The sequence below is a fragment of the Pristiophorus japonicus genome, chromosome 3 (genome assembly GCF_044704955.1).
Source record: "Pristiophorus japonicus isolate sPriJap1 chromosome 3, sPriJap1.hap1, whole genome shotgun sequence".
Taxonomy (NCBI): domain Eukaryota; kingdom Metazoa; phylum Chordata; class Chondrichthyes; family Pristiophoridae; genus Pristiophorus; species Pristiophorus japonicus.
The window spans coordinates 262,272,578-262,297,602 of record NC_091979.1 but is presented as its reverse complement, the minus strand read 5'-3'; the positions used below and the strand labels follow the sequence as shown (position 1 = coordinate 262,297,602).

The 25,025-nt window shown below is 42.1% G+C and overlaps 1 protein-coding gene across 1 annotated transcript in view; it reads left to right on the top strand.

Moving 5' to 3' along the window:
* The window catches only part of vwa2 (von Willebrand factor A domain containing 2), an 81,070-nt gene that overhangs the window by 2,818 nt on the left and 53,227 nt on the right, over window positions 1–25,025 (top strand). The window contains 3 exon segments of the mRNA XM_070873978.1: window positions 1,955–2,029; window positions 10,382–10,515; window positions 20,439–20,548. Coding sequence (XP_070730079.1) covers window positions 1,955–2,029; window positions 10,382–10,515; window positions 20,439–20,548 — 319 coding nt within the window.

The window sequence follows — 25,025 nt, the reverse complement described above, 5'->3', positions numbered from 1 at the left end:
ACCAACCCCCGCAATTGGAAACCCTTCCACGGGGCCTCCGATCACCTTCCCAGTCCTCCCCCCAATGATAATGATGAGGCCATCCATGGTCCTCCAATGGCTAGCCCCAATCCTCCCTTGATCCCCAACCGACCTTACCCACCGCCCAGGTTTCCCACCCGCCTCGGAGGCCCCCTCGCCCCTTATCTGCCTACCTGGGGAAAATTACGGCCCGAGTGTGAATTTCTCCCCCAAAACTGAAAACTAAGTATTATTAACTGGAAAGTGATGCACCTACACTAATGACTCCATTGAGTATTGGTGCCAATAAAGATAGCTTTTTAGATTTTCTAATGCTTATTCTGTATATTCCCATAATTTAAAATTATTTTTCATCATTGGGAGAAAATAGTCTCAACATTCACGCTGTGCTTTGCAATGCCATTTTATCTCATCACTCCCCTGGAATTTCAATGTGTGAATGCCTGATCAGGCTGGAAACCAATGTAAGGAAGAAAATTAATGTATAATCAACATTGTACAATACTACAGAATGGAATAATGATAGTGCCTTGAGGCACGCTGATGCATGCGTATTTTAATAAGAGATTCTGCTATCGTCCTGGTTAGAAAATAAAGACTTGGTGATGGGTTTTCCACCACTGGTACTTACGGTCTTTTTCGAGACCAGTATGCAAGAGTGCACTCTAGTTATGTGTGAGGTTCTTAATATTTAAAAAAATTTAATTAGCAGAAGTAAAGACTCTGAGGAATTTGAAGTATCAGTTAATTATTGAATATAAAAAAACTGAGAAGGTGCAGCATGATGCATCCACAACTTATTTTGACAGGACATCGATTCATATCTAATTTCCCCCACCGCTGAGTTCCTAATCTTAGCTGCACTTTGGGGGAACTCCATGGCTAGGATCATTAGTAGCTGTTGTCACACACCTCATGGGCTAGCTTCACAGCAACATTAGCAGATATCTGCTGAAATTTGCCAGGTCCCCTGATCTAAGAGAACATGTGATTCTGGGGGTGACAACTCTGAAAAGTTGAGTAAAAATAACTTGAAGCGAGAAAAAGAATAATGACTTGCATATAGATAGCATCTTTCCCGACTTCAGGCGATCTCATAGCGCTTTACAGCCAATGAAGTACTTTTAAAGTGTAGTCACTGTTGTAAGGAATGTTACTGTCACAAGAAAATGATAATTGTCTTGTTATTGGCAACTTGAGATTATGAGCAGATTGTGGAAGAACTGTATGTTGTCCTATAAAGCTGCTATCTGCTATAGCATCAAACACCTGATCAAACTCCTTGTCTTGCAGAAAATAATACATTAAAATAAATCATATATGGGACCATTTTGATTGCATTATCTAGATTATTAATTCTAGAGAAATTGTTAAGTTATGTAGATCATTTGAAAATCTACCTGTTTTTTTGTATGCTTTTGTTGTATCATATACTTTAATATTGTGTATTTTTAGTAATTCTTTGCATGACAATAAATGTAAAAGACTCTTCCAATTTCCGATTTCAAAATTCTCGTCCTTGTTTACAAATCCCACCATTGCCTCGCCCCTCCCTATCTCTGTAATCTCCTCCAGCCCCACAACCCCCAACACATCTGCACTCCTCAAATTCTGCCCTCTTGAGCATCCCTGATTATAACTGCTCAACCATTGGTGGCCGTGCCTTCAGCTGCCTAGGCCCTAAGCTCTGGAACTCCCTCCCTTAACCTCTCCGCCTTTCTTCCCTCCTTCAAGATGCTCCTTAAAATCTACCTCTTTGACCAAGACTTTGATCATTTGCCATAATTTCTTCTTATCTAGCTTGGTGTCAAATTGATTTTTTTCTCTTATAACACTCCTATGAAGCACCTTGGGATGTTTTACTATGTTAAAGGTGCTATATAAATACAAGTTGTTGCACAGAGTTTTAACCCTAGGCTTTTTTCTATTTCAGTTTTGTCATCCTTCTGCTTGCAAAAACTTGACGTTGATCATGAAACAGTTGTGAAGATTTCCACTGCTGGAGAGTGTAGGTGACTTTCTTTTTGGATTTAAATAATTTTTCAAGTAATCTCAGTTTGGAAAGTTGCATCGGTCTCAAAATAACAAGTATTATTCCATGTACAATTACAAAGGGAAGGTAGAAACTGTGTGATACATTCTTAGGCTTTCTGGAGACTGTCTAAAGACAAGGTGTCTTCAAGTTAAATACTGGGCTGACTTGCATTATAGTCATAAATCCTAACTTGACATGTCAAAACAGAACCTAATTCTACTATTTGGTATAAATGTGTGTCTAAGAGCTAATAACTAACAACACTTACACAGTTATAATTTGAATGCATAAAATTAAGTCTGGGAACCTGGTGCATATTTTTCATTTAATAACAGATTTATTTTGCAAAAATTAAAAGATTCTGTTGCATTTCTTTTCTTTTAATTTTGTATTTCCCTCCACTTTTACTTTGGTAAGTCTAATCTACTGGTTGTCATTGCTGTTCTGCCTCTCTCCGGTAGGAGGGAGAGACTCTGAGATGAAAATGATTGGTATGCTAACCTGCATTTTATTGATATTGGGCGACCAATCACATACAGTCTTGGGTATATTATTTTCCCAAGTCTTTGGTCATATTTTTATTTGCATTGCTCATAAATGGAATAAAGTAGATCACTTCTAGTAATGTAAATTTGAAAATAATACCAAGCAATATGGCCAGATGATGATTATATCACTCAAATGTAGCTAAATAACCTGAATGGATAGACATGGGAATGGTAGATGCAATGCAATGAGAATAAATGTGATGCACAGTGGTATGGGAAACATGTTCATAAATTAATGGGTGATCCATTGACCAGGGTGAAAAAGAATAAAAGTGTTTGATGTCATTTGCTTATTTAAAGCCGCACTTGAAATACTTGGCTTGTGGCAATGGATTAATTTAACATGACCTTCTGAATATTACATTTTTAAAGATCCCATTGGGAAAGGTACAGAAAGGAAAAATATTGGGGTGGAATTTGATGTCAAAATAAAGGCGAGTTTAATGTGTACAGTGTTATTAATTTGTAAATCATCTAGCAGCTGGTGTAGAGGAAGGGATACCTAGTGTATTGTGAATCGCTAGTTACTGGACAATTTGTCCCGCTCCGCCGTAAGCCTCGTCAAAACAGCAGCTTGCCCTCAATGTCCCCGGGAGTTTCAAGAAATTGCTGCATTTGCACTTAATTGCCACTTAACTTAATTAATTGCCACTTAAACTCACTGCAGAAAGTTAGGGCTAGTACTTAACAGCACAAGTAAATTTTTAATGACAACATTTATGTTCCTTCAATGCTGCTCAATCTCTCAAGCCCAGAAAAAGAACAATTGAAACTGTCAAATTCCTACAAGTAACAAATTGTTGTTGGAGATTTTTTTTTAATTAGCAATTTTTTTTTCTTCCTTTTCCTTTCTGTCTGTCTGTCTCTCGCTCTCGCTCTCAATCCAATCTTTATTTCCCTTGCTTTCTGTACCTGATTTGACTCTAATTCACCCTATTTCCTTCTCCACCATTCCTTTCTCAATCCTTAAATCTCATTGGTTAAGGAGGTAGACTGTTGGTCCTCTCGTTCACCAAGGTACCTGTTGCCCTCGCCACCGTGACACTTCCAGCAACTTGCTGCGCAAAACAACTTTGAGCTGAAGGGCGAGGGGAAAGGTCTAACTAATTGGGCGCACCGTGTGATTCCCTGCTCCAGCAAATTCTACGCCAATACAAATGGCAACAGAGAAGAATATCAAAAACTGTTACCATAACAGATCATTAAAGTCAGAGAGAAAATAACATGATCTAGTTCAGCAGCTTTAATCAAGGTCGATGTTTCCTTTAAGCCACATGGCCGCACAGCGCTCCAGGGATTCCGTTCAGTTGGCTTGTCAGCTTTTCAATTTTGAATGGCCGTGCAACCCTTTAAAGGGCCCGCGTGGGGCCAAATATCATTACAGGGAACATTGACCAAGGCTGTTGCCTAATGATAAGCATCACATGCCAATTGTGGAGTTAGTTAAATCAATAAACTTGGCCATCCCACACTTCTCTTTGGACGAGACTGCAGCGATGAACATCCAGAGAAAATAGAAATGGGGAGGAGGAAAAATAGGCTCTCCTTCCCTCCTACGAGACAAATTTAAGGAGCTAGGAGTTAAATTAAAAAGTAGGACCTCAAAAGTAGTAATCTCGGGATTGCTACCAGTGCCACGTGCTAGTCAGAGTAGGAATCGCAGGAGAGCACAGATGAATACGTGGCTTGAGCAGTGGTGCAGCAGGGAGGGATTCAAATTCCTGGGGCATTGGAACAGGTTCTGGGGGAGGTGGGACCAGTACAAACCGGACGGTCTGCACTTGGGCAGGAACGGAACCAATGTCCTAGGGGGAGTGTTTGCTAGTGCTGTTGGTGAGGAGTTAAACTAATATGGCAGGGGGATGGGAACCAATACAGGGAGACAGAGGGAAACAAAAAGGAGACAAAAACAAAAGACAGAAAAGAGATGAGTAAAAGTGGAGGGCAGAGAAACCAAAGGCAAGAAACAAAAAGGGCCACTGAATATAAAAGGGCTGCAGGAGGGGTAAAAACTAAAAATCATGGTTTAAAAACTAGGATGAAAACACTCTACCTAAATGCACGCAGCATTAGAAATAAAGTAAATGAGTTGACGGCACAAATCATTACAAATGGGTATGATTTGGTGGCCATTACAGAGACATGGTTGCAAGGTGGCCAGGACTGGGAATTAAACATACAGGGGTATCTGATGATTAGGAAAGATAGGCAGGAAGGGAAGGGAGATGGGATAGCTCTGTTAATAAGGGATGATATCAGGGCAGTTGTGAGGGATGATATTGGCTCCAATGAACAAAATGTTGAATCATTGTGGGTGGAGATTAGAGATAGTAAGGGGAAAAAGTCACTGGTCAGCGTAGTTTATAGGCCCCCAAATAATAACTTCATGGTGGGGCGGGCAATAATCAAGGGAATAATGGAGGCATGTGAAAAAGGAACGGCAGTAGTTATGGGGGATTTTAACCTACATATCGATTGGTCAAATCAAATCGCAGGGGGTAGCCTGGAGGAGGAATTCATTGAATGCATACGGGATTGTTTCTTGGAACAGTATGTGACAGAGCCTACAAGGGAGCAAGCCATTTTGGATCTGGTCCTGTGTAACGAGACAGGAAAAATAAACGATCTCCTCGTAAAAGATCCTCTCGGAATGAGTGATCACAATATGGTTGAATTTGTAATACAGGTTGAGGATGAGGAAGTTGTGTCAGAAATGAGCGTACTATGCTTAAACAAAGGGGACTACAGTGGGATGAGGGCAGAGTTGGCTAAAGTAGACTGGAAACAAGGACTAAACGGTGGCACAATTGAGGAACAGTGGAGGACTTTTAAGGAGCTCTTTCATAATGCGCAACAAAAATATATTCCAGTGAAAAAGAAGGGCGGCAAGAGAAGAGATAACCAGCCGTGGATAACCAAGGAAATAAAGGAAAGTATCAAATCAAAGACCAATGCGTATAAGGTGGCCAAGGTTAGTGGGAAACTAGAGGATTGGGAAGATTTTAAGCAACAGCAAAGAATGACTAAAAAAGCAATAAAGAAAGGGAAGATAGATTACAAAGTTAAACTTGCGCAAAACTTAAAAACAGATAGTAAAAGCTTTGACAGATATATAAAACGGAAAAGAGTGACTAAAGTAAATGTTGGTCCCTTAGAAGATGAAAAGGGGTCCTGATGAAATGCATCCCAGGGTATTAAAAGAGATGGCGGAAGTTATAGCAGATGCATTCGTTATAATCTACCAAAATTCTCTCGACTCTGGGGAGGTACCAGCGGATTGGAGAGCAGCTAATGTAACGCCTCTGTTTAAAAAAAGGGGGCAGGCAAAAGGCAGGTAACTATAGGCCGGTTAGTTTAACATCTGTAGTGGGGAAAATGCTTGAAACTATCATTAAGGAAGAAATAGCGGGACATCTGGATAGGAATAGTGCAATCAAGCAGACGCAGCATGGATTCATGAAAGGGAAATCATGTTTAACTAACTTACTGGAATTCTTTGAGGATATAACTAGCATAGTGGATAGAGGTGTACCGATGGATGTGGTGTATTTAGATTTCCAAAAGGCATTCGATAATGTGCCACACAAAAGCTTACTGCAGAAGATAAAAGTACGCGGAGTCAGAGGAAATGTATTAGCATGGATAGAGAATTGGCTGGCGAACAGAAAGCAGAGAGTCGGGATAAATGGGTCCTTTTCCGGTTGGAAATCAGTGGTTAGTGGTGTGCCACAGGGATCAGTGCTGGGACCACAACTGTTTACAATATACATAGATGACCTAGAGGAGGGGACAGAGTGTAGTGCAACAAAATTTGCAGATGACACTAAGATTAGTGGGAAAGCGGGTTGTGTAGAGGACTCAGAGAGGCTGCAAGGAGATTTGGATAGGTTAAGCGAATGGGCTAAGGTTTGGCAGATGGAATACAATGTCGGAAAGTGTGAGGTCATCCACCTTGGGGAAAAAAAACAGTAAAAGGGAATATTATTTGAATGGGGAGAAATTACAACATGCTGTGGTGCAGAGGGACCTGGGGGTCCTTGTGCATGAATCCCAAAAGGTTAGTTTGCAGGTGCAGCAGGTAATCAGGAAGGCAAATGGAATGTTGGCCTTCATTGCGAAAGGGATGGAGTACAAAAGCAGGGACGTATTGCTGCAACTGTATAAGGTATTGGTAAGGCCGCACCTGGAGTACTGCATGCAGTTTTGGTCACCATACTTAAGGAAGGATATACTAGCTTTGGAAGGGGTACAGAGACGATTCACTAGGCTGATTCGAGAAATGAGGGGGTTACCTTATGATAGATTGAGTAGACTGGGTCTTTACTCCTTGGAGTTCAGAAGGATGAGGGGTGATCTTATAGAAACATTTAAAATCATGAAAGGGATAGACAAGATAGAGGCAGAGAGGTTGTTTCCATTGGTGGGGGAGACTAGAACTAGGGGGCACAGCCTCAAAATACGGAGGAGCCAATTTAAAACCGAGTTGAGAAAGAATTTCTTCTCCCAGAGGGTTGTGAATCTGTGGAATTCTCTGCTCAAGGAAGCAGTTGAGGCTGGCTCATTGAATGTTTTCAAGTCAAAGATAGATAGATTTTTAAGCAATAAAGGAATTAAGGGTTACGGGGAGAGGGCGGTAAGTGGAGCTGAGTCCATGACCAGATCAGCCATGATCTTATTGAATGGCGGAGCAGGCTCGAGGGGCTAGATGGCCTACTCCTGTTCCTAATTCTTGTGTTCTTATGTTCTCAGGAAAAGATGGTGTCTAAGATCTGTTAATGTCATAATCCTCTATCAAAGCTGCTTATCTCCATGCACCTTGCCATTTTTAAATTGAAGGATTAATGTAAAAAAAAAAGCCACATTCCCACGGAGAGTCCAACCATGGGAGGCTGCAAGGGTTGAATTTTAACACCAAAAATGGGTTCGGGTCAGGCCAGATGTTAACATTTTTTAAATCTGAAACATGACCTGCCCATTTCCAGGTTTGCTGGAGGTGGGACAAGTGGCATGCAGCCAACCTGCTCCCACGAGGTGGGTTGGCAATTTAAATCTTTTAATGAAGCTGACAGTCTCTGATTTAACCTGCTTTGCAGTTGTAACAGTGGCTGGCCAGCTGGGTTTCCCAGGCCTCAGGAAACCCGGCAGCTGAAGTGACAGCTATGGGGAGAAGGTAAATGCCTTTACAGTACTGCTTATGGGCAGGAGAAACAGGAGTGCTCTTTCCCCCCCCCCCCCCAATCAGACTCCCCTCAAACAAAGACCCCCAGCGTCGGGATCAGCCCCCCCCCCTCGGGTCGGGCTTGGACAAACGATGCACGCTGTGGAGTTAAAACTCCACAGCATACGGGGATAACTGGACTTCCGGGTTTCCTGTCCAAAACTTATCATCAATACAAAGATGGTAGGATCAAAGAAGACAAAAGATTGAGTTTGCTCTTGTTTTTTGAATAGTATAAATTTGTAAAAAATGTGGGTGCATTTTAAATACACTTTCCTCTCCCTCTTTTAAATCCCACATGCCTCCTGCACCCCCACCCCCATTTGCTATTCCTCAGATAGGAGGGTGAGCAGGCTGCACCCCGCCCTGGTCAGTTTCTGGTGCTGCAGAACATCACTGGGTAACTTACTTCTGATTTTTCCTCTTGCTCTCCGGGGAAGTGCCTCGCACTGGTAGCATAGTTAAGGTGTACAAATTACATCATGTGGAATCAGAGGTTTCAGCCAGTCTCCTGCTAGTGCATTGCACAATGCATTGGAATCCAAGTGTAAGCTATCTAGTCCTGCTTTAGAAATTCCAATTTGAGGGTCACATTATTAGAACTAGTCAAAAGAAAATATTACTGCAGATTAATATCAGGATAAATCTACATTTGGAAAGACAAGGATTAATTAGGGACAGTCAGCACGGATTTGTTAAGGGAAGATCGTGTTTGACGAACCTGATTGAATTTTTTTGAGGAGGTAATCAGGAGGGTTGATGAGGGTAGTGCGTACAATATAGTGTATATGCACTTTATCAAAGCTTTTGATAAGGTCCCACATGGTAGACTGGTCACAAAGGTTAAAGCCCATGAGATCCAGGGCAAAGTGGCTAGTTGGATCCAAAATTGGCTTAGAGGTAGGAAGCAAAGGGTAATGGTTGATGGATGTTTTTGTGAATGGAAGGATGTTTCCAGTGGGGTTGTGCAAGGCTCAGTACTGGATCCCTTGCTTTTTGTGGTATCTGTCAATGATTTAGATTTGAATGTAGGGAGTATGATTAAGAAGTTTGCAGATGACACCAAAATTGGCTGTGTGGTTGATAATGAAGAGGATAGTCATGGAGTGCAGGAGGATATCAATCTACTGGTTAGGTGGGCAGAGCAGAGGCAAATGTTATTTAATTGGGAGAAGTGTGAAGTAATGCATTTTGGGAGGGCTAATAAGGAAAGGTTATGTACATTAAGCGGTAGGCTACTTAAAAGTGTAGATGAAGAAAGGGACTTTGGAGTGCTTGTCCACAGATCCCTGAAAGTAGCAGGCCAGGTGGATAAGGTGGTTAAGAAGGCATACGGAATGCTTGCCTTTATTGGCTGAGGCATAGAATACAAGAGCAGGGAGGTTATGCTTAAATTGTATAATACTCTGGTTAGGCTGGAGTACTGCGTGCAGTTCTGGTTGCCGTATTATAGGAAGGACGTGATTGCACTAGAGAGGGTGCAGAGGCGATTTACTTGGATGCTATATTCAAAAAGGAGTTAGATGTAGTCCTTACTTCTAGGGGGATCAAGGGGTATGGCGAGAAAGCAGGAATGGGGTACTGAAGTTGCATGTTCAGCCATGAACTCATTGAATGGCGGTGCAGGCTCGAAGGGCCGAATGGCCTACTCCTGCACCTATTTTCTATGTTTCTATGGAATGGAGAATTTTAGCTATGAGGACAGATTGGATCGGCTGGGTTTGTTCTCATTGAAACAGAGGAGGCTGAGAGGAGACCTCATTGAGGTGTACAAAATGTTGAGGGGCCTAGATATAGTGGATAGCAAGGACCTATTTCCCTTGGTGTGGGGGGGGGGAGGGGGGTCAATTACGAGGGGGCATAGTTTTAAGGTGGTTGGTGGAAGATTCAGAGGGGATTTGAGGGGAAGCTTCTTCATGCAGATGGCACTCACTGCCTGGAAGGGTGGTGGATGCAGAAACCCTTACTACATTTAAAAGTGCTTGGATGGGCACTTAAAGTGCCATAACCTGCAGGGTTACGGACCTAGAGTTGGTAATTGGGATTAGACTGAATAACCTCTTGTTGGCTGGCGCAGAGACGATGGCAAGTACTGCAAGTAATCGAATACGGCCAGGGGGATCTCCTGGACTAGTCTCGATCGCCTGGATGGGTTGGAGAAGAATTTTCCCAGATTTTTTTTCCCTCAATTGCCCTGGGTTTTTATCTGGTTTTTGCCTCTCCCAGGAGACCACATGGCTCCGGTTGGGGTGGGGTGTAGAATGTTTGGTGCAAGGGGTGTCGCAGTTGTATGTGGCGGACTGGTTGGGCTGGGTGCTCTTTACCTTTCTGCCATTGTTCATCGTTCAAAGGTTTATTTGTAACCATCAGGACTGCTGACCGAGGGCCGTGTGGCTCTTTGTCGGCCGGCGCGGACACGATGGGCCAAAATGGTCTCCTTCTGCACTGTAAATTTCTATGTTTCTATTACTATTGTGGACTGTGTATAACCTCAGTAATTTTAGATTATATCAAAATAATGTAAATTCTGAACCATCTAAGTCTATTTTGTTTTGGTAGTGATGCAGTGCTCTGCAGCCATTGATTTGCTGTTCATGCTGGATGGATCATACAGTATTGGCAAAGCAAGCTTCGAAAGATCCAAACATGTTGCATTTAAACTTTGTGATGCTCTTGATATAAATCCTGGCAGGGTAAGTTCAATGGCTTTTTTTTTAGTTAAGGTTATAGCAACTCATCACGTTGACAAATTCTTAAAAGTTGTACTTATAAACTATGTAGCTGTAAGAGATAGTCTCACGGTAATCTAGGCGTGGACTTCTGGATGAGTGGTAACTCGGCCCATGTATTACAATTTGGTCTATTTTTCATTGCTGGTTGTAAAACCAGATTAGAACATTCAAATGGTCAACCACCATTTTTCTGGTGAAAGCTGTCAAAAACAGGCTCGAAAATCCTGTTGGGATGGAATTAGTATTGCTAAAGTAAAAGCTGGTAACACAATTCTCTGATTATAACAAAACTATGATTGAATGTAGCTGTTACATTGAATTACGTTAAATTTAACAGCACTGAAACAGGCTATTAAGCCCAACAGATCTAAATGCTGGTGTTTATGTTCCACATGAACCTCCTCTCTCCTTATTTCATCACCCTATCACCCTATCAACATATCTTTATAATCTTTTATGCCTCATGTACTTATCTAGCTTCCCTTAATGCATCTATGTTATTCTCCTCAACCACTCCATATGATAGCAAATTCCACATTCTCAACGCTCTCTGAGTAAAGAAGTTTCTCCTGAATTCCTTATTGGATTTATTAATGACTATCTCATATTTATGGCCCCGAGTTTTGGACTCCGCGCAAGTGGAAACATCTTCTCTACATCTACCCTATGGAAGCCCTTCATAATTTTCAAGATCTCTATCAGGTTACATCTCACTCCTCTCTTTTGTTGAGAAAAGAGCCTCAGCCCGTTCAGTCTTTCCCGATGGCTGTTGTTATAGTGGATGTCACATTTTGGGATTGTTGACTATTTGGTCCAGAAGAGATTTTTTAGTTTAAAGTATAAATATGTTTTTGATATATAGTCAGGTTTAATATTCAAAGGGCCAATGGTCCAGTATTTTTTCTAATTGGAGAAAAACACTGGAGCTGCTGAAAGAAAGGATGCCTGAGAACGTTGATGAGCTCCCTCAAAAAGAGATGGGTAAGCCATTAAAACTGCTATCCATATCAGTTTCAGACAATGGGGGAGTGAAATCTAACTTTGGCAGGGGCACAATATGGATGGTAGTGCATCAGCAGCCTGTTATACACCCAATTTACCTTCCATTGACTATCTTCCGGGAGACAGTCTAAAGAATTGACATCTTGCTCTGTGTAAGATCGATAAAGGCTGCTGGATGGCATGGTCTATTGGGATGTAAACTTAGAAACAAGATTTCTCTAGCTCCTCTAAATAAAATTATTACACTGGTTGAAGTAGCATATTTTTATTATCTCTGTCCAGTTTAAATTTCAAACTATTAAGACAATTGCAACATTAATGGGAAAAACTGCGAATCGGTGCCCAATCTAAAAATAAAATTCCAGTTTATTTAAACTCTGCAATAACTGATGGGACAACTGTTCATTATTAAATATAAATAACTTGCCTGTGGCATTGGCCACGGTCAGTTGATAAATATAAGTGTCTATAAATTGGTTCGTGCTGGACTTTGGATGTGAACCCAGCAGCAACCACGAACTGCTGCATTGAACCTGATGAACAAGAGGATTACGTTAAATTGGTCTACTTGTGACATCGGGATATGAGTGATGCACTGGGGATGCCAGTGGCTCCCTGAGAAGTAGTGCACTGGTCGAGAAGAAGACAAAGATTGGCCAGCAGGGACTTTGGCACTGGACCTACCATGAGGTCAGGGTTGGGGAGAGATTGGGAGGGGGTGGGTTGGAGTGGGGGGGGCGGGGGTGGGGGGCGCAAGTGGTGGTCAGCAGCACCCACAGTTTTAATGCTAATGTTCCACTGGCTCCAGATTCAGCTAAGTTTTTTTTTAAAAAACTTTCTTTTTGGTGGCAGAAATACAATGCAGTCCTCACCTCCTGCTAGTACATGGCAGTCCTCTTATCCATGATTTGCCCGCTAAACACGATGGATGGTGAAAGGTAAGTAAGCAACATATTAAAAAAAAAACCACAGGAAATTACACTTAGCAGCTGCCTCTCCTAATTGTTAGCAGTTGCATCCAGGATCTCAGCGCTAAACACTCCAAGGGTGCCATCAGCCGGTCCAGGCAGCGGGCGGTCGAGGGGGCCGTTCAGTTGGACTGCCTGCCTCTCTGCCGCGCCTACATTCGGTCCAGGGTGTCCCTGGAGATGGAGCACGCGGTGTCTACCAGTACGCTCGCGGCCTTCTGCGAGAGGTGGGCACCGGAGGGACTGGAGTGCATCATCATGCCCGGCAACCAAATTTTAATTTGATTTTATGTTTTTAAGTTAATTTGTTTTAATTGCCGGTGCTGTTAGTGTCCCCCTCCCCTTTTATAGGGGGCACTTGGAGAAAAAATACGATTTTGTGCCCAAAAAAACCCCCCCCCCCAAAAAAACCACAAAAAATAAAAGGGCCTTGTAAATGCTTGGTGTTTCCCCCCAGATCGGGGGGCACGGTTTAATGTTTTTTGTTTGCTCCTAAAAGAGTTCAAAAAAAAAATAAACACTTTAATGATGTGTTAACAGCTGATGGAAACTGTTTAGAGACCCACTTTTGCCTGAAATCAGAACACCCTTTTAAACTGCTAAATATAAAACAGGGGATTAACAAGATTTGAACAGTTGATCGAAACTGCTTGAAGACCCAACGATTGACTATATCAGTGGAGCCTTTATAAATTGGTAAGTACAGGGTAAGTACTTATTCAACTACCCTAAATAGTCAGCGTGTTTAATATGTTAAAAGTGATACCTTTGTAAAAAGGAAAGACTTAGATTTATACAGCACCTTTCACAACCACTGGACGTCTCAAAGCAATTTACAGCCAAAGAAGAACTTTTGGAGTGTAGTCACTATTGTGGCAGCCAATTTGCGCACAGCAAGCTCCCACAAACAGCAATGTGATAATGACCAGATAATCTGTTTTTTTGTTATGTTGATTGAGGGTTAAATATTAGCCAGGGCACCGGGGATAACTCCCCTGCTCTTCTTTGAAATATTGCCATGGGAGTTTTTATGTACACTTGAGCGAGCAGACTGGGCGTTGGTTTAACGTCTCATCCAAAAGATGGCACTGGAGTGTCAGCCTAGATTTTTGTGCTCAAATTTCTGGAGTGGGACTTGAACCCACAACCTTCTGACTCAGAGGCGAGAGTGCTACTCACTGAGTCACAGCTGACACTATTGACTTCTATAATAATGGCAAATAGTTAGCGCCATTTGCCCGATATAGGCAGATGCCTGTGCCAAGTGTGGACGATATAAGTGGTGGGGGACTGTATACCCAACACTGTGGCCATCCCTTGCTATTGCACTAAAATAGCAGCCAAGAGTGACCTTCTGACTCCTGGGCGACAGTGTTACCAATTGAACCAAGCTCACACTTGGTCAAATAGCAAATTTATTTCACGAGAAAAGCCTTGTATCAATCCCTGAGATCAGGCAGAGAATTCATTGTTTTTTTAATAACTCTTCTCTTGGAGCAATTTTAGAGTGTTGATGCTATAACTATAAATATGAGTGCCGCATGCTTTATATTCTCTCCTGGTAAATGTGGGCCCTTGCTCTAGAGAATAATGAATGGCAAACGGTATTAAAGAATTTGTTTTAATCATTTTCCACAGAAATTATTTGAAAATAAGGCTTATTTTTGTAATGTTTTCAAGCAAAGTGTATTCACAAAAGTTTAAACAAGACACCTAGATGAAAGGGGGTTAATATACTAAATAAAAGCTATTTACCCAGGGATGAAATAATGAGTAATTTGTTAACTTGTCTGGGTAATTGAAAAACACTTCACACCCATTCTGTTGGAAAGTCTTTTGAACCCTGTCGGTGTCTGACAAGGGAGATTTTTTTAAAGAGATACGTGGAGGGAAGGTTTCTGAAACAGAAAGGCTGGAATGGCCCATCAGGCTTGCTAATGGCAAAGCTGGGAGGGCTTTCATTGATGCAAAGAAGTTAGAAATACTGGAGGGCAGTTCAATAAGATGTCTCACTGTCGCCCAGGAGTCAGAAGGTCACTCTTGGCTGCTATCAGTGGGGTGTTCATTTTATATTATCGTGTGTAAACAAATTATAAGCATTCAATGAATTGAGGACAGTAATAATGGCTGTCCTGTATATCTGCCTACCAGTTATTGTTTTACATCAAGCCTCGTCTCACCAAGTGTTTGCTCAGTCTACCTTCAGAGAGATTGTGAAAGACACACATATCCACTCCAGATCACAAGGGGATGCTATTGTTACATACCTGGGTAACAAATAAATATAGGGTAAAAAGAAAGACTTGCATTTATATCGCAACTTTCACGACCTCAGCACGTCCCAAAGTGTTTTGCAGCCAATGAAATACTTTTAGTGTAGTCACTGTTGTAATGTAGGAAACGTGGCTGCCAATTTACATACAGCAAGCTCCCACAAACAGCAATGTGATAATGACCAGATAATCTGTTTTTCTAATGATGTTTGTTTGAGGTATAAATATTGGGTAGCGTGATCAATTCCCATTAAAATTAGATACAGGACGATTTGTAGGAGTGAATGACATGGCTGAACTCAAGTTATCGATGGCAGATCCGAGTTTGTAGTTGTTCAGGGTCAGTATACACATGTCTGTAACTAATCTATGACCATCTGTTACTATCTTCTGATATTCATTGCAGTTACACTTTTAGCACTGATGCAACGGCAGAAAATTCAAATGAAGGAACAGCTTCACGGTCCAATGGTGAAAATAAGTTACAGAAACATAGGTTAGGTGGGAAATGTGCTGCCTACTATTTGTAACTAATGTTGACATGCCAAATACTTTTAATAAATGAATGTTAAATAAAAATGGCGACTTTTAAGAACTACATCATCATATTTGTATAACTTCCAACCCTTCCATATTGGTATCATACAGCACAGTTTAATTCTGAATTTAGTTAGGTTACATTCTAAGGGTTAAGTTTCGAATTCTGAAGAAGAGTAACAGGTGTTTCAGCAGATGCCTCCCTCTCTGGGACATATTGTAAGTATATATTGAAAAATACAGGCGCACACTGTTCCAAACTTAGTTTTGTAGCATTCAAAAAAGATGTCTAATTCCTGTAACATTCATCTGATGTAACAATTTAAAGTGTGTCGAATATGAACAGAGATGAATAAGCAGCATCATAGTATGTATGCTAAAACAAAATCTGCGTGTAACTAGATACATGTATAACAGATGTGGCTACACTGGCCCTGACTACGCCAGTAATTAATTGCTAAAAGTTTTCTTAGACGGTCTGTGGAATTTGTAGAAGTTTTCTTATATCAGATTTGAACCAAAATGGATTTGATGGTTTAAGCAAAACCAAATGATGTGTAAATCTGCTAGGATTAAAGGGGAAATAATCTCCGTGACAAAGCCATGTTTTAAAGTTATTTGAGGGAAGGAGGGAAGATAAAACACTGCATACATTTATTACAGCATAAAAGGGGACACACCCAAGATATTCCCTTTTCAGATGGTGATGTAACTGCTGTGTGTTTCCAGCATTTTCTGTGTTTTTCTTAAAAATTAAGGCACTTAGCTCTCATATATTTAATGTTTATCTAATAGTGCACAGAAAAGTGACAACGTTGTATGTCTGCAATAAATGTTTCGCCCTCTGCACATGAACATCCAGTGAAAAGTAAATTTGAAACAGAAATTTGATTTGAAAAAACAAGATCATTACTCAAATGTTGATAAATATTTGTAACAAACTATCAGACAAAGTAGGAGAGTCAAACATGTGAGGGCTGTCCAAATGAAAGCTAAATTAATTTGGAATACTGGAGGGGGTAGAGTTTCTGTTACATTTGTAGGCCATACCTAGATATTTTCCTATTGCTCTGGGACACTGACCACTGCTGTAAGCGAAACCTTTCTCACTGCACACTAGGCTGTAATTTTATACACTGCATTTTTGGTAATGTAGCATTGCCTAGGGGAGAATGTAAACCTTTATTGCTATTTTTAGCTTACTGGATAATGCACAATCCCTCCTGTGATTTCTCAGATTTTGGAAAATAATAGATTCTCCCAGTTTCTCCGTCTCCGTCGCATCTGTTCTGACGATGCCACCTTTCACACTAGTACCTCTAGCATGTCTTCCTTTTTCCTCAACAGAGGAGTCTCCTCCACCATGGTTAACAAGGCCCTCAACCGTGTCCATTCTATTTCCCGCACCTCTGCCCTCACCGCTTCCCCTTCCTCTCAGAACCATGACGGGGGTCCCCTTATCCTCAATTTTCACCCCACCAGCCTCCACATTCAACAGATTATCATCCGCCATTTCCGCCATCTCCAGCATGATCCCATCACCAATCACATCTTTCCCTCCCCTCTCAGTATTCCGAAGGGACCGCTCCCTCCGCGACACCCTGGTCCATTCCGCAGTTACCCCCAGCACCCCCTCCCCTTCCCATGGCCACCTGTCCGTGCAAGGATAGGAGATGCAACACCTGCCCTTTTACCTCCTCCCTTCCCACTATCCAGAGCCCCAAATACTCCTTCCAGGTGAAACAGCGATATACTTGTACTTCTTTCAATTTAGTATACTGTATTTGCTGCTCATGATGTGGTCTCCTCTACATTGGGGAGAACAAGCATAGATTGGGTGACTGCTTTGCGGAGCACCTCTGTTCAGTCTGCAAGTGTGACCCTGAGCTTCCGGTCACCTGTCACTTTAATTCTCCACTCCATTCCCACTCTGACCTCTCTGTCCTCGGCCTCCTACACTGTTCCAACAAAGCTCACGCAAGTTCAAGGAACAGCATCTCATCTTTCATTTCGGTACTTTACAGCCTTCTGTACTCACCATCGAGTTCAACAATTTCAGAGGGTAACCTCTGCCAATCTTTGACTCCTTCCCCGCCCCCCGAGCCTGTTTCTTTTTTCTCTTTGTCTCTAATGGCAACTGGTCATTATCCCGCCATTCACACCCTATCTTGACTAACGTTTTTCTAACTCCTGGTATTACCATTTCAATTTGGGTCATCATCCCTTTTGTGTCTCGAGCCTCTCCTGTCTTCCACCCTATCACAGACCTTCCCTTTTGTTCTTCCCCTCCCCTTTCAGTGCTTGTTAAGAATCTGTTTTTTCCAGTTCTGACGATGGTTCATTCACCCAAAACATTAACTCTGCTTTTTCTCAACAGACGCTGCCTGACCCGCTGAGATTTCCAGTATTTTCTGTTTTTATTCCAGATTCCAACATCCGCAGTATTTTGCTTTTGGTTTGGAATAAATACTCTATCAGACTGTAAATTTAACTACAAATTTCAGTAAAGATTTATTACAACTAACAGATGAAGAGTAGCAGTGAAACGAAGTGGCATATTGCAGTAGCTAACAACATAATTATTTCTCCTTGGTCTTATAAATAGTTGCAATCCTTCACTGATTCCCTTAATAAATAATGGACCTGTGATAACATTCCTGATGAATAAAGAAAGAACTTGCATTTATATAGCGCCTTTCACAACCTCGGGACATCCCAAAGCACTTGACAGCCAATGAAGTACTTTTGAAGTGTAGTCACTGTTATAATGTAGAAAAGGCGGCAGCCATTTTGCACACTGCAAGCTCCCGCAAATAGCTTTACATCAAGTTCTTTGTCCCTTAATTTGCTGCAGTGTTATTTCCAGTTTGGAGGATAAAGAGGAGCCCTTTGTTCATATGTTTCAAAATAAAATGATGAAACCACCTATCATATTGATTCTGCAGGTTCATTTCAGAACTGTGCCAAGTGTTGTTTTGCAAGTCACAACGTACAAATCCCTGGTGTGAGAACACATCCAATCCGTTCTGAAATTGACATTTGCGCTGAAAATGTGTGGATCTTTATAATAAAAAGTAGTTGTGCTTTTTATATACATATCTGTATGTTGTCAATCATTAATGACACCAATGGTTACTTAATGTCTAATTGCTGTCAGATTTTCTCAGCTATCTTTCTTTGCAGTGTTCCTCTGGGTAGACTAGTGTGCCCACACAATATGTTTACTTGGACAGTGTTAAGTGCGAAACTAATGGACTAAACCTCTTTACTGTTCTGTGTTTATGGGGATGAGTTAGTTTTTGGATGTGTAATACCACCTGGGATTAGAATCTGAGTTGAAGTGAGTGAGTATAGGTTGTCAGATGCAATTCCATTCTATAACCAGTGGTAATTAAGTCAATGTAAAGCGTTCTTTTTAATATTAAATAAACTGAGGCCCCAAGCTCTGGAGTTCCCTCCCTAAACCTCTCCACCTCTCTACCTCTCTTTCCTCCTTCAAGGTGCTCCTTAAAACCTACCTCTTTGACCAAAGTTTTGACCACCTGCCCTAATTTCTCCTTGTGCAGCTCGGTGTCAAATTGTTTATCTCAAATACTCCTGTGAAGCGTCTTGGGACGTTTCACTACGTTAAAGGCACTATATAAATACAAGTTCTTGTTCACCTCACAACATCTTTACTGAAATACAGAGGGAGCACCGCCTCACCTAGAATGTTGTGTGCGCGTGCGAGTGGGGAGTCCGTGTCGCTGTTGACAGCAGCGCAAACCCCAGGTGAGCAGGATGGTGCCAAGCTCCACATTGTGTTGTTGGGATTCCACAAGAAGGGCTCCCAGCTGAGGAACTGGCTGGCCCGAAGCCAAGGCCTGGAGGGCAGGAGAGGGAGAGATAGGCCTGGGCTGTGAGGTTAGAGGGATGGATGGAAGTTTATAATGTGCATATTGGGAAGAACGTGTTTAAGAAAAGGAGCTGACTTTACCAAAAGTGATTATTACCTTCCTCTCCTCCCATCTCTTTACTGGTTCCCCTCTTAATCTTTTCTTTGGCCTGGCCTTTTATAATGAAAGATAGCCCTGGACAAAACAATAAAACATTTTCCACATGTGCGAATGGCCCATTGCCATGGTTACATGCTGGCTTGGCCGTGCCTCATCTGTAGCCACGACTGCTGAAATATTCAGTAAATTCTATGTGCTATGAAAATCTTCACTTTTGCTTGAAATGTGACTGAACTTTGCAAATGAATTTTCTTAGAGCCCTGGGTTAAATCTGTTCATCCTTTATTCCTGGAATGTTACACTGATGTGAAATGTTAGCTTGCATCAACTGGAAAAATAGCTTTGGAAGTTTAAATGTAATGCAGTTCCCATAATGGGACTATCACTTTGGTGCGCAAAAATTCCCCTTTGTCCAATTTCTCCTAATGAAATATGATAAAATAAAAATAAATTGAATTGGTTCTGGGCAAAACATTTCCTTTGAAAGGACATTCCCATTGCCAGTATACCATTAATTGTCAAGCACTTTGCGGAGTTGCATCATTCTGGAGGTATGTTCCTTAAACCCACATGTATAGATCAGCATAAGCAAAAGGGTCATGACTTCAGCTTGAAGTAGGTGCACTATGCAAAGTGAGTAACCCCTTAGCTATGTTTTGCTTACCCAAAGCTGAAGCGAGAGACCTAAAACCTTGGGGGGATGACACTCACCTCTCAAAGTGAGCATACTTCATGCTCTAGTTGTAATATAGGTTTGATGTTCATAGCCAGCCTATGTAGGCCAAAAAAGAGCTTCTGTCATTTTAAGAGTTCCCTTTCAATGGCCATGCTTTAGAATTTAGCCACAGATTTTGGTATCCAGTGTCTCATATGTGCCGGTTTAGGAAAGACACAGTCCCCTCCCATTCCAATAAGTGCATGTCAGTATTCATTATTTGTGCATAGGTTATAATCCTTACAATAGCGACAGTGCTGATCCATTAAGCCTTTCACCAGCAATGCCCCTTAGCGTACTGGAACTCAGTTCATGTGGAAAGTTATGTGCCAGTAACAAGGTTAATCCCTTAATTCTGAAATCATTTTCGAACTAAACAATTTTTTCCTTGCAGGTTAGAGTTGGAGTAATCCAGTACAGTTCACTGCCCAAGTTTGAATTTTATCTGAATTCCTACTTGACAAAGGAAGAAGTAAAGGAACAACTTAAAAAAATTACATTTAGGTATGGGTTACCTTTGTTCCCAAAGTACATTATTTGATAGATGTTTAAGGACTGTTACAAATGTCTATAGTCAAATCTTTGAGCCCTAACCATATTATTTAATATAAAAACAGAAAATGTTCAGCAGGTCAGGCTGCCTCTGTGGAGAGAGAAATAGATAATAACGTTAGAATTTTCCGGGGGTCAGCGGGCGCAATTGATGGCGGGTTAGGTGGGGAAAGTGGTTTCTTTTGACAGCAGGCCGGAACGCCACTGTCAACCCGCCAGCACACACCTTTACCAAATCTCGGGTCTGGCAGCACTGAGCAGACATGACACGCAGCGGTGGGGGAGGCAATTAAAATCATTAGTGGCTTGTTTACAGCCACTTACCAATGCTTTTATGCCTCAACATTTTGGATTTGACAGATCGCCCAATGGTTTCCTGCTGTGTTTAGACCTCGTCAATGAAGTTGAGGCAGGGGGGGGTTGGGGGGGCTGGTGGTGTCACTTTCTATTGTTTCAGCTGATGAGTTGACAGCTTCAAATGTCAAATCAAAGTTTCCAGCTGATTCAGATATCTTCCCTTAGCCACTAGCTTCACTAAACTGCATTTCCACTACAGATTCAGAATGCTGCAAGTCTTTACACGTCTCCACCCAGTCTGACCTCATTACCTATCCCACCATTGACGGATCGCTTCTCTACTTCACCTGCCATCTATACCATCAGGATCGGTGCTCTTGAAACTTTCCAACCTTGGTCGTCTTAATCCTACCACGATCAGCCCCAATACCTGCAGCACCAACAACACCACCAAACTTCTCCGCAATCAACTGATGCCTCACAGGACATGGCACCCAGCCACATTGCTGTCCGGAAGGCTAGGGATGGCCTCACCATGGCAAGATTGGCACCACCCCACACCAACACCATAAAGCATCACTACAATGTCCAAGCCATTCTTTTCACACTTGCCACCATTGCAGAGTGTACCATTATGTCTCACCATTCACAGCAACTCACTAAGCCACTTCCAAAGGTGCATACAATCTGTCCAAGAATGCAAAATGTTGAAAATACAGATTTCAATGTTTGACCCACATTAACAGAAACTTTACATGAACATTGCATAAAACCCCCAAGTGTCTCCCCTTGTGTGTTGTTAGTTGGTATGATTGGACTAGAATGAGGGTGAGTGTGAGGGATGGCTAGTGAGATGGGAAGTGATAATGTAGATAGCGAGGGATGTGTGGATTGGTTAGGGAAGACAGAGTGATGGGGATGTGATGAGTGGCACAGCAGGACAAGGTTGAGTGTGGCTTTGCAGTAACGTTTTGTGATCTACTGAGATCATTGAAAGGTTTGTGCCACTGCAGCCTGATTCTCCTGACGACATCCCTGTTTGTGCCCTCCTGTGCAATTTGCAACCAGCTGCATTGGTGCCTGGGAAGGTCTCTTCCGCCGATTGGAAGGGAAGAGAACATCCCTGTGTGCTCTGACTTCCTCCATAAGCATATGGAGGGAGTCATGGGAGAGTCTGGGTGCAGCCCTGCACCTTTTGTGCAGTGCTTGTCAGTGTTTGCAGCACCTCAATGCTGTAGAACATTGACAGCACAAATGTCAAAGTAAATTTGCGCATGGTCCTTTTAAGGAAACTGGCAGATGACCTGCTTCCTTCAATTGGCCAGCAAACGCGCTGGGCGAGCTTAACAAGCCCAGTCAGGAGAAAATCATTCTACATGGCGAGCTGGAGCGAGCAGCACTGACGTCGTCCGTCCCTGACCCGCCGAGGTTGGTAAAATCCAGCCCAATGTTTCAGGTCGATGACCTTTCATCAGAATTGGAAAAAGTTAGAGATGTAGCCGGTTTTAAGCAATTTCAGGGGAAGGGGGAGGGGAGGAGCCATTGTCCTGCCTGAGTTTGCTACCTCCATCAGATGTGTGCCTCAGGTGCCAAGGAAACTTTTCCTATGGGAAGAAAATGAGTATTACCCTCGACTGCTATCTAATCACATTGCAGCTATCTTTAAAGCATCAGAAGTTGGGAATCTTCATTCCACAGTAGACGTGGAATATACACTGTTTCAATGAATAAACATTACTCAACACAAATTTACAAAAAAAAGGTGAATTCATAATTAAATATGTGAATAGGGTTTGTGTAGTTATGGGTGATGTGCTGAAGATAATTTTTATTTTACAAAGTAAGCCTGCTGCCTTCCCTCTGAGGAACACAAGGTTATTAGCACCACTTAGTTGGCATAGAGCCAATGCTCTTGTACAAACTCCTTAAATTCATTCTAATATCTGTTGCCAACATTGTTTATTTATCTGACAATTAATTAATAGCAGATTTGTGGCTGATGTCAAACAGAGAGTGATTACATCATAATTCTAAAAGGACAAAGGGTGTTAACAAAACAAGCCTGAAAGCTTTGTGTCTTAATGCAAGGAGTATCCGTAATAAGGTGGATGATTTAACTGTGCAAATAGATGTTAACAGATATGATATGATTGGAATTACAGAGACGTGGCTCCAGGATGATCAGGGCTGGGAACTCAACATCCAAGGGTATTCAACATTCAGGAAGGATAGAATAAAAGGAAAAGGAGGCGGGGTAGCATTGCTGGTTAAAGAGGAGATTAATGCAATAGTTAGGAAGGACATTAGCTTAGATGATGTGGAATCTATATGGGTAGAGCTGCAGAACACCAAAGGACAAAAAACGTTAGTGGGAGTTGTGTACAGACCTCCAGTGGTTGTGATGTTGGGGAGGGCATCAAACAGGAAATTAGGGGCGCATGCAATAAAGGTGCAGCAGTTATCATGGGTGACTTTAATATGCATATAGATTGGGCTAACCAAACTGGAAACAATACGGTGGAGCAGGATTTCCTGGAGTGCATAAGGGATGGTTTTCTAGACCAATATGTCGAGGAACCAACTAGGAGGGAGGCCATCTTAGACTGGGTGTTGTGTAATGAGAGAGGATTAATTAGCAATCTCATTGTGTGAGGCCCCTTGGGGAAGAGTGACCATAATATGGTGGAATTCTACATTAGGATGGAGAGTGAAACAGTTAATTCAGAGACCATGGTCCAGAACTTAAAGAAGGGTAACTTTGAAGGTATGAGGCATGAATTGGCTAGGATAGATTGGCGAATGATACTTAAGGGGTTGACAGTGGATGGGCAATGGCAGACATTTAGAGACCGCATGGATGAAGTACAACAATTGTACATCCCTGTCTGGCGTAAAAATAAAAAAGGGAAGGTGGCTCAACCATGGCTATCAAGGGAAATCGGGGATAGTATTAAAGGCAAGGAAGTGGCATATAAATTGGCCAGCAATAGCAGCGAACCTGGGGACCGGGAGAAATTTAGCACTCAGCAGAGGAGGACAAAGGGTTTGATTAGGACAGGGAAAATAGAGTACAAGAGGAAGCTTGCAGGGAACATTAAGACGGACTGCAAAAGCTTCTATAGATATGTAAAGAGAAAAAGGTTAGTAAAGACAAACGTAGGTGCCCTGCAGTCAGAATCAGGGGAAGTCATAACGGGGAACAAAGAAATGGCAGACCAATTGAACAAGTACTTTGGTTCGGTATTCACTAAGGAGGACACAAACAAAACCTTCCGGATATAAAAGGGGTCAGAGGATCTAGTAAGAAGGAGGAACTGAGGGAAATCCTTATTAGTCGGGAAATTGTGTTGGGGAAGTTGATGGGATTGAAGGCCGATAAATCCCCTTGGCCTGATGGTCTGCATCCCAGAGTACTTAAGGAGATGGCCTTGGAAATAGCGGATGCATTGACAGTCATTTTCCAACATTCCATAGACTCTGGATCAGTTCCTATGGAGTGGAGGGTAGCCAATGTAACCCCACTTTTTAAAAAAAGAAGGGAGAGAGAAATTATAGACCGGTCAGCCTGACATCGGTAGTGGGTAAAACGTTGGAATCATTTATTAAGTATGTCATAGCAGCACATTTGGAAAGAGGTGACATGATAGGTCCAAGTCAGCATGGATTTGTGAAAGGGAAATCATGCTTGACAAATCTTCTGGAATTTTTTGAGGATGTTTCCAGTAAAGTGGACAAAGGAGAACCAGTTGATGTGGTATATTTGGACTTTCAGAAGGCTTTCGACAAGGTCCCACACAAGAGATTAATGTGCAAAGTTAAAGAATATGGGATTTGGGGTAGTGTGCTGATGTGGATTGAGAACTGGTTGGCAGATAGGAAGCAAAGAGTAGAAGTAAATGTGTACTTTTCAGAATGGCAGGCAGTGACTAGTGGGATACTGCAAGGTTCTGTGCTGGGGCCTCAGCTGTTTACATTGTACATTAATGATTTAGTCGAGGGGATTAAATGTAGTATCTCCAAATTTGCGGGTGACACTAAGTTGGGTGGCAGTGTGAGCTGCGAGAAGGATGCTATGAGGCTGCAGAGTGACTTGGATAGGTTAGGTGAGTGGGCAAATGCATGGCAGATGAAG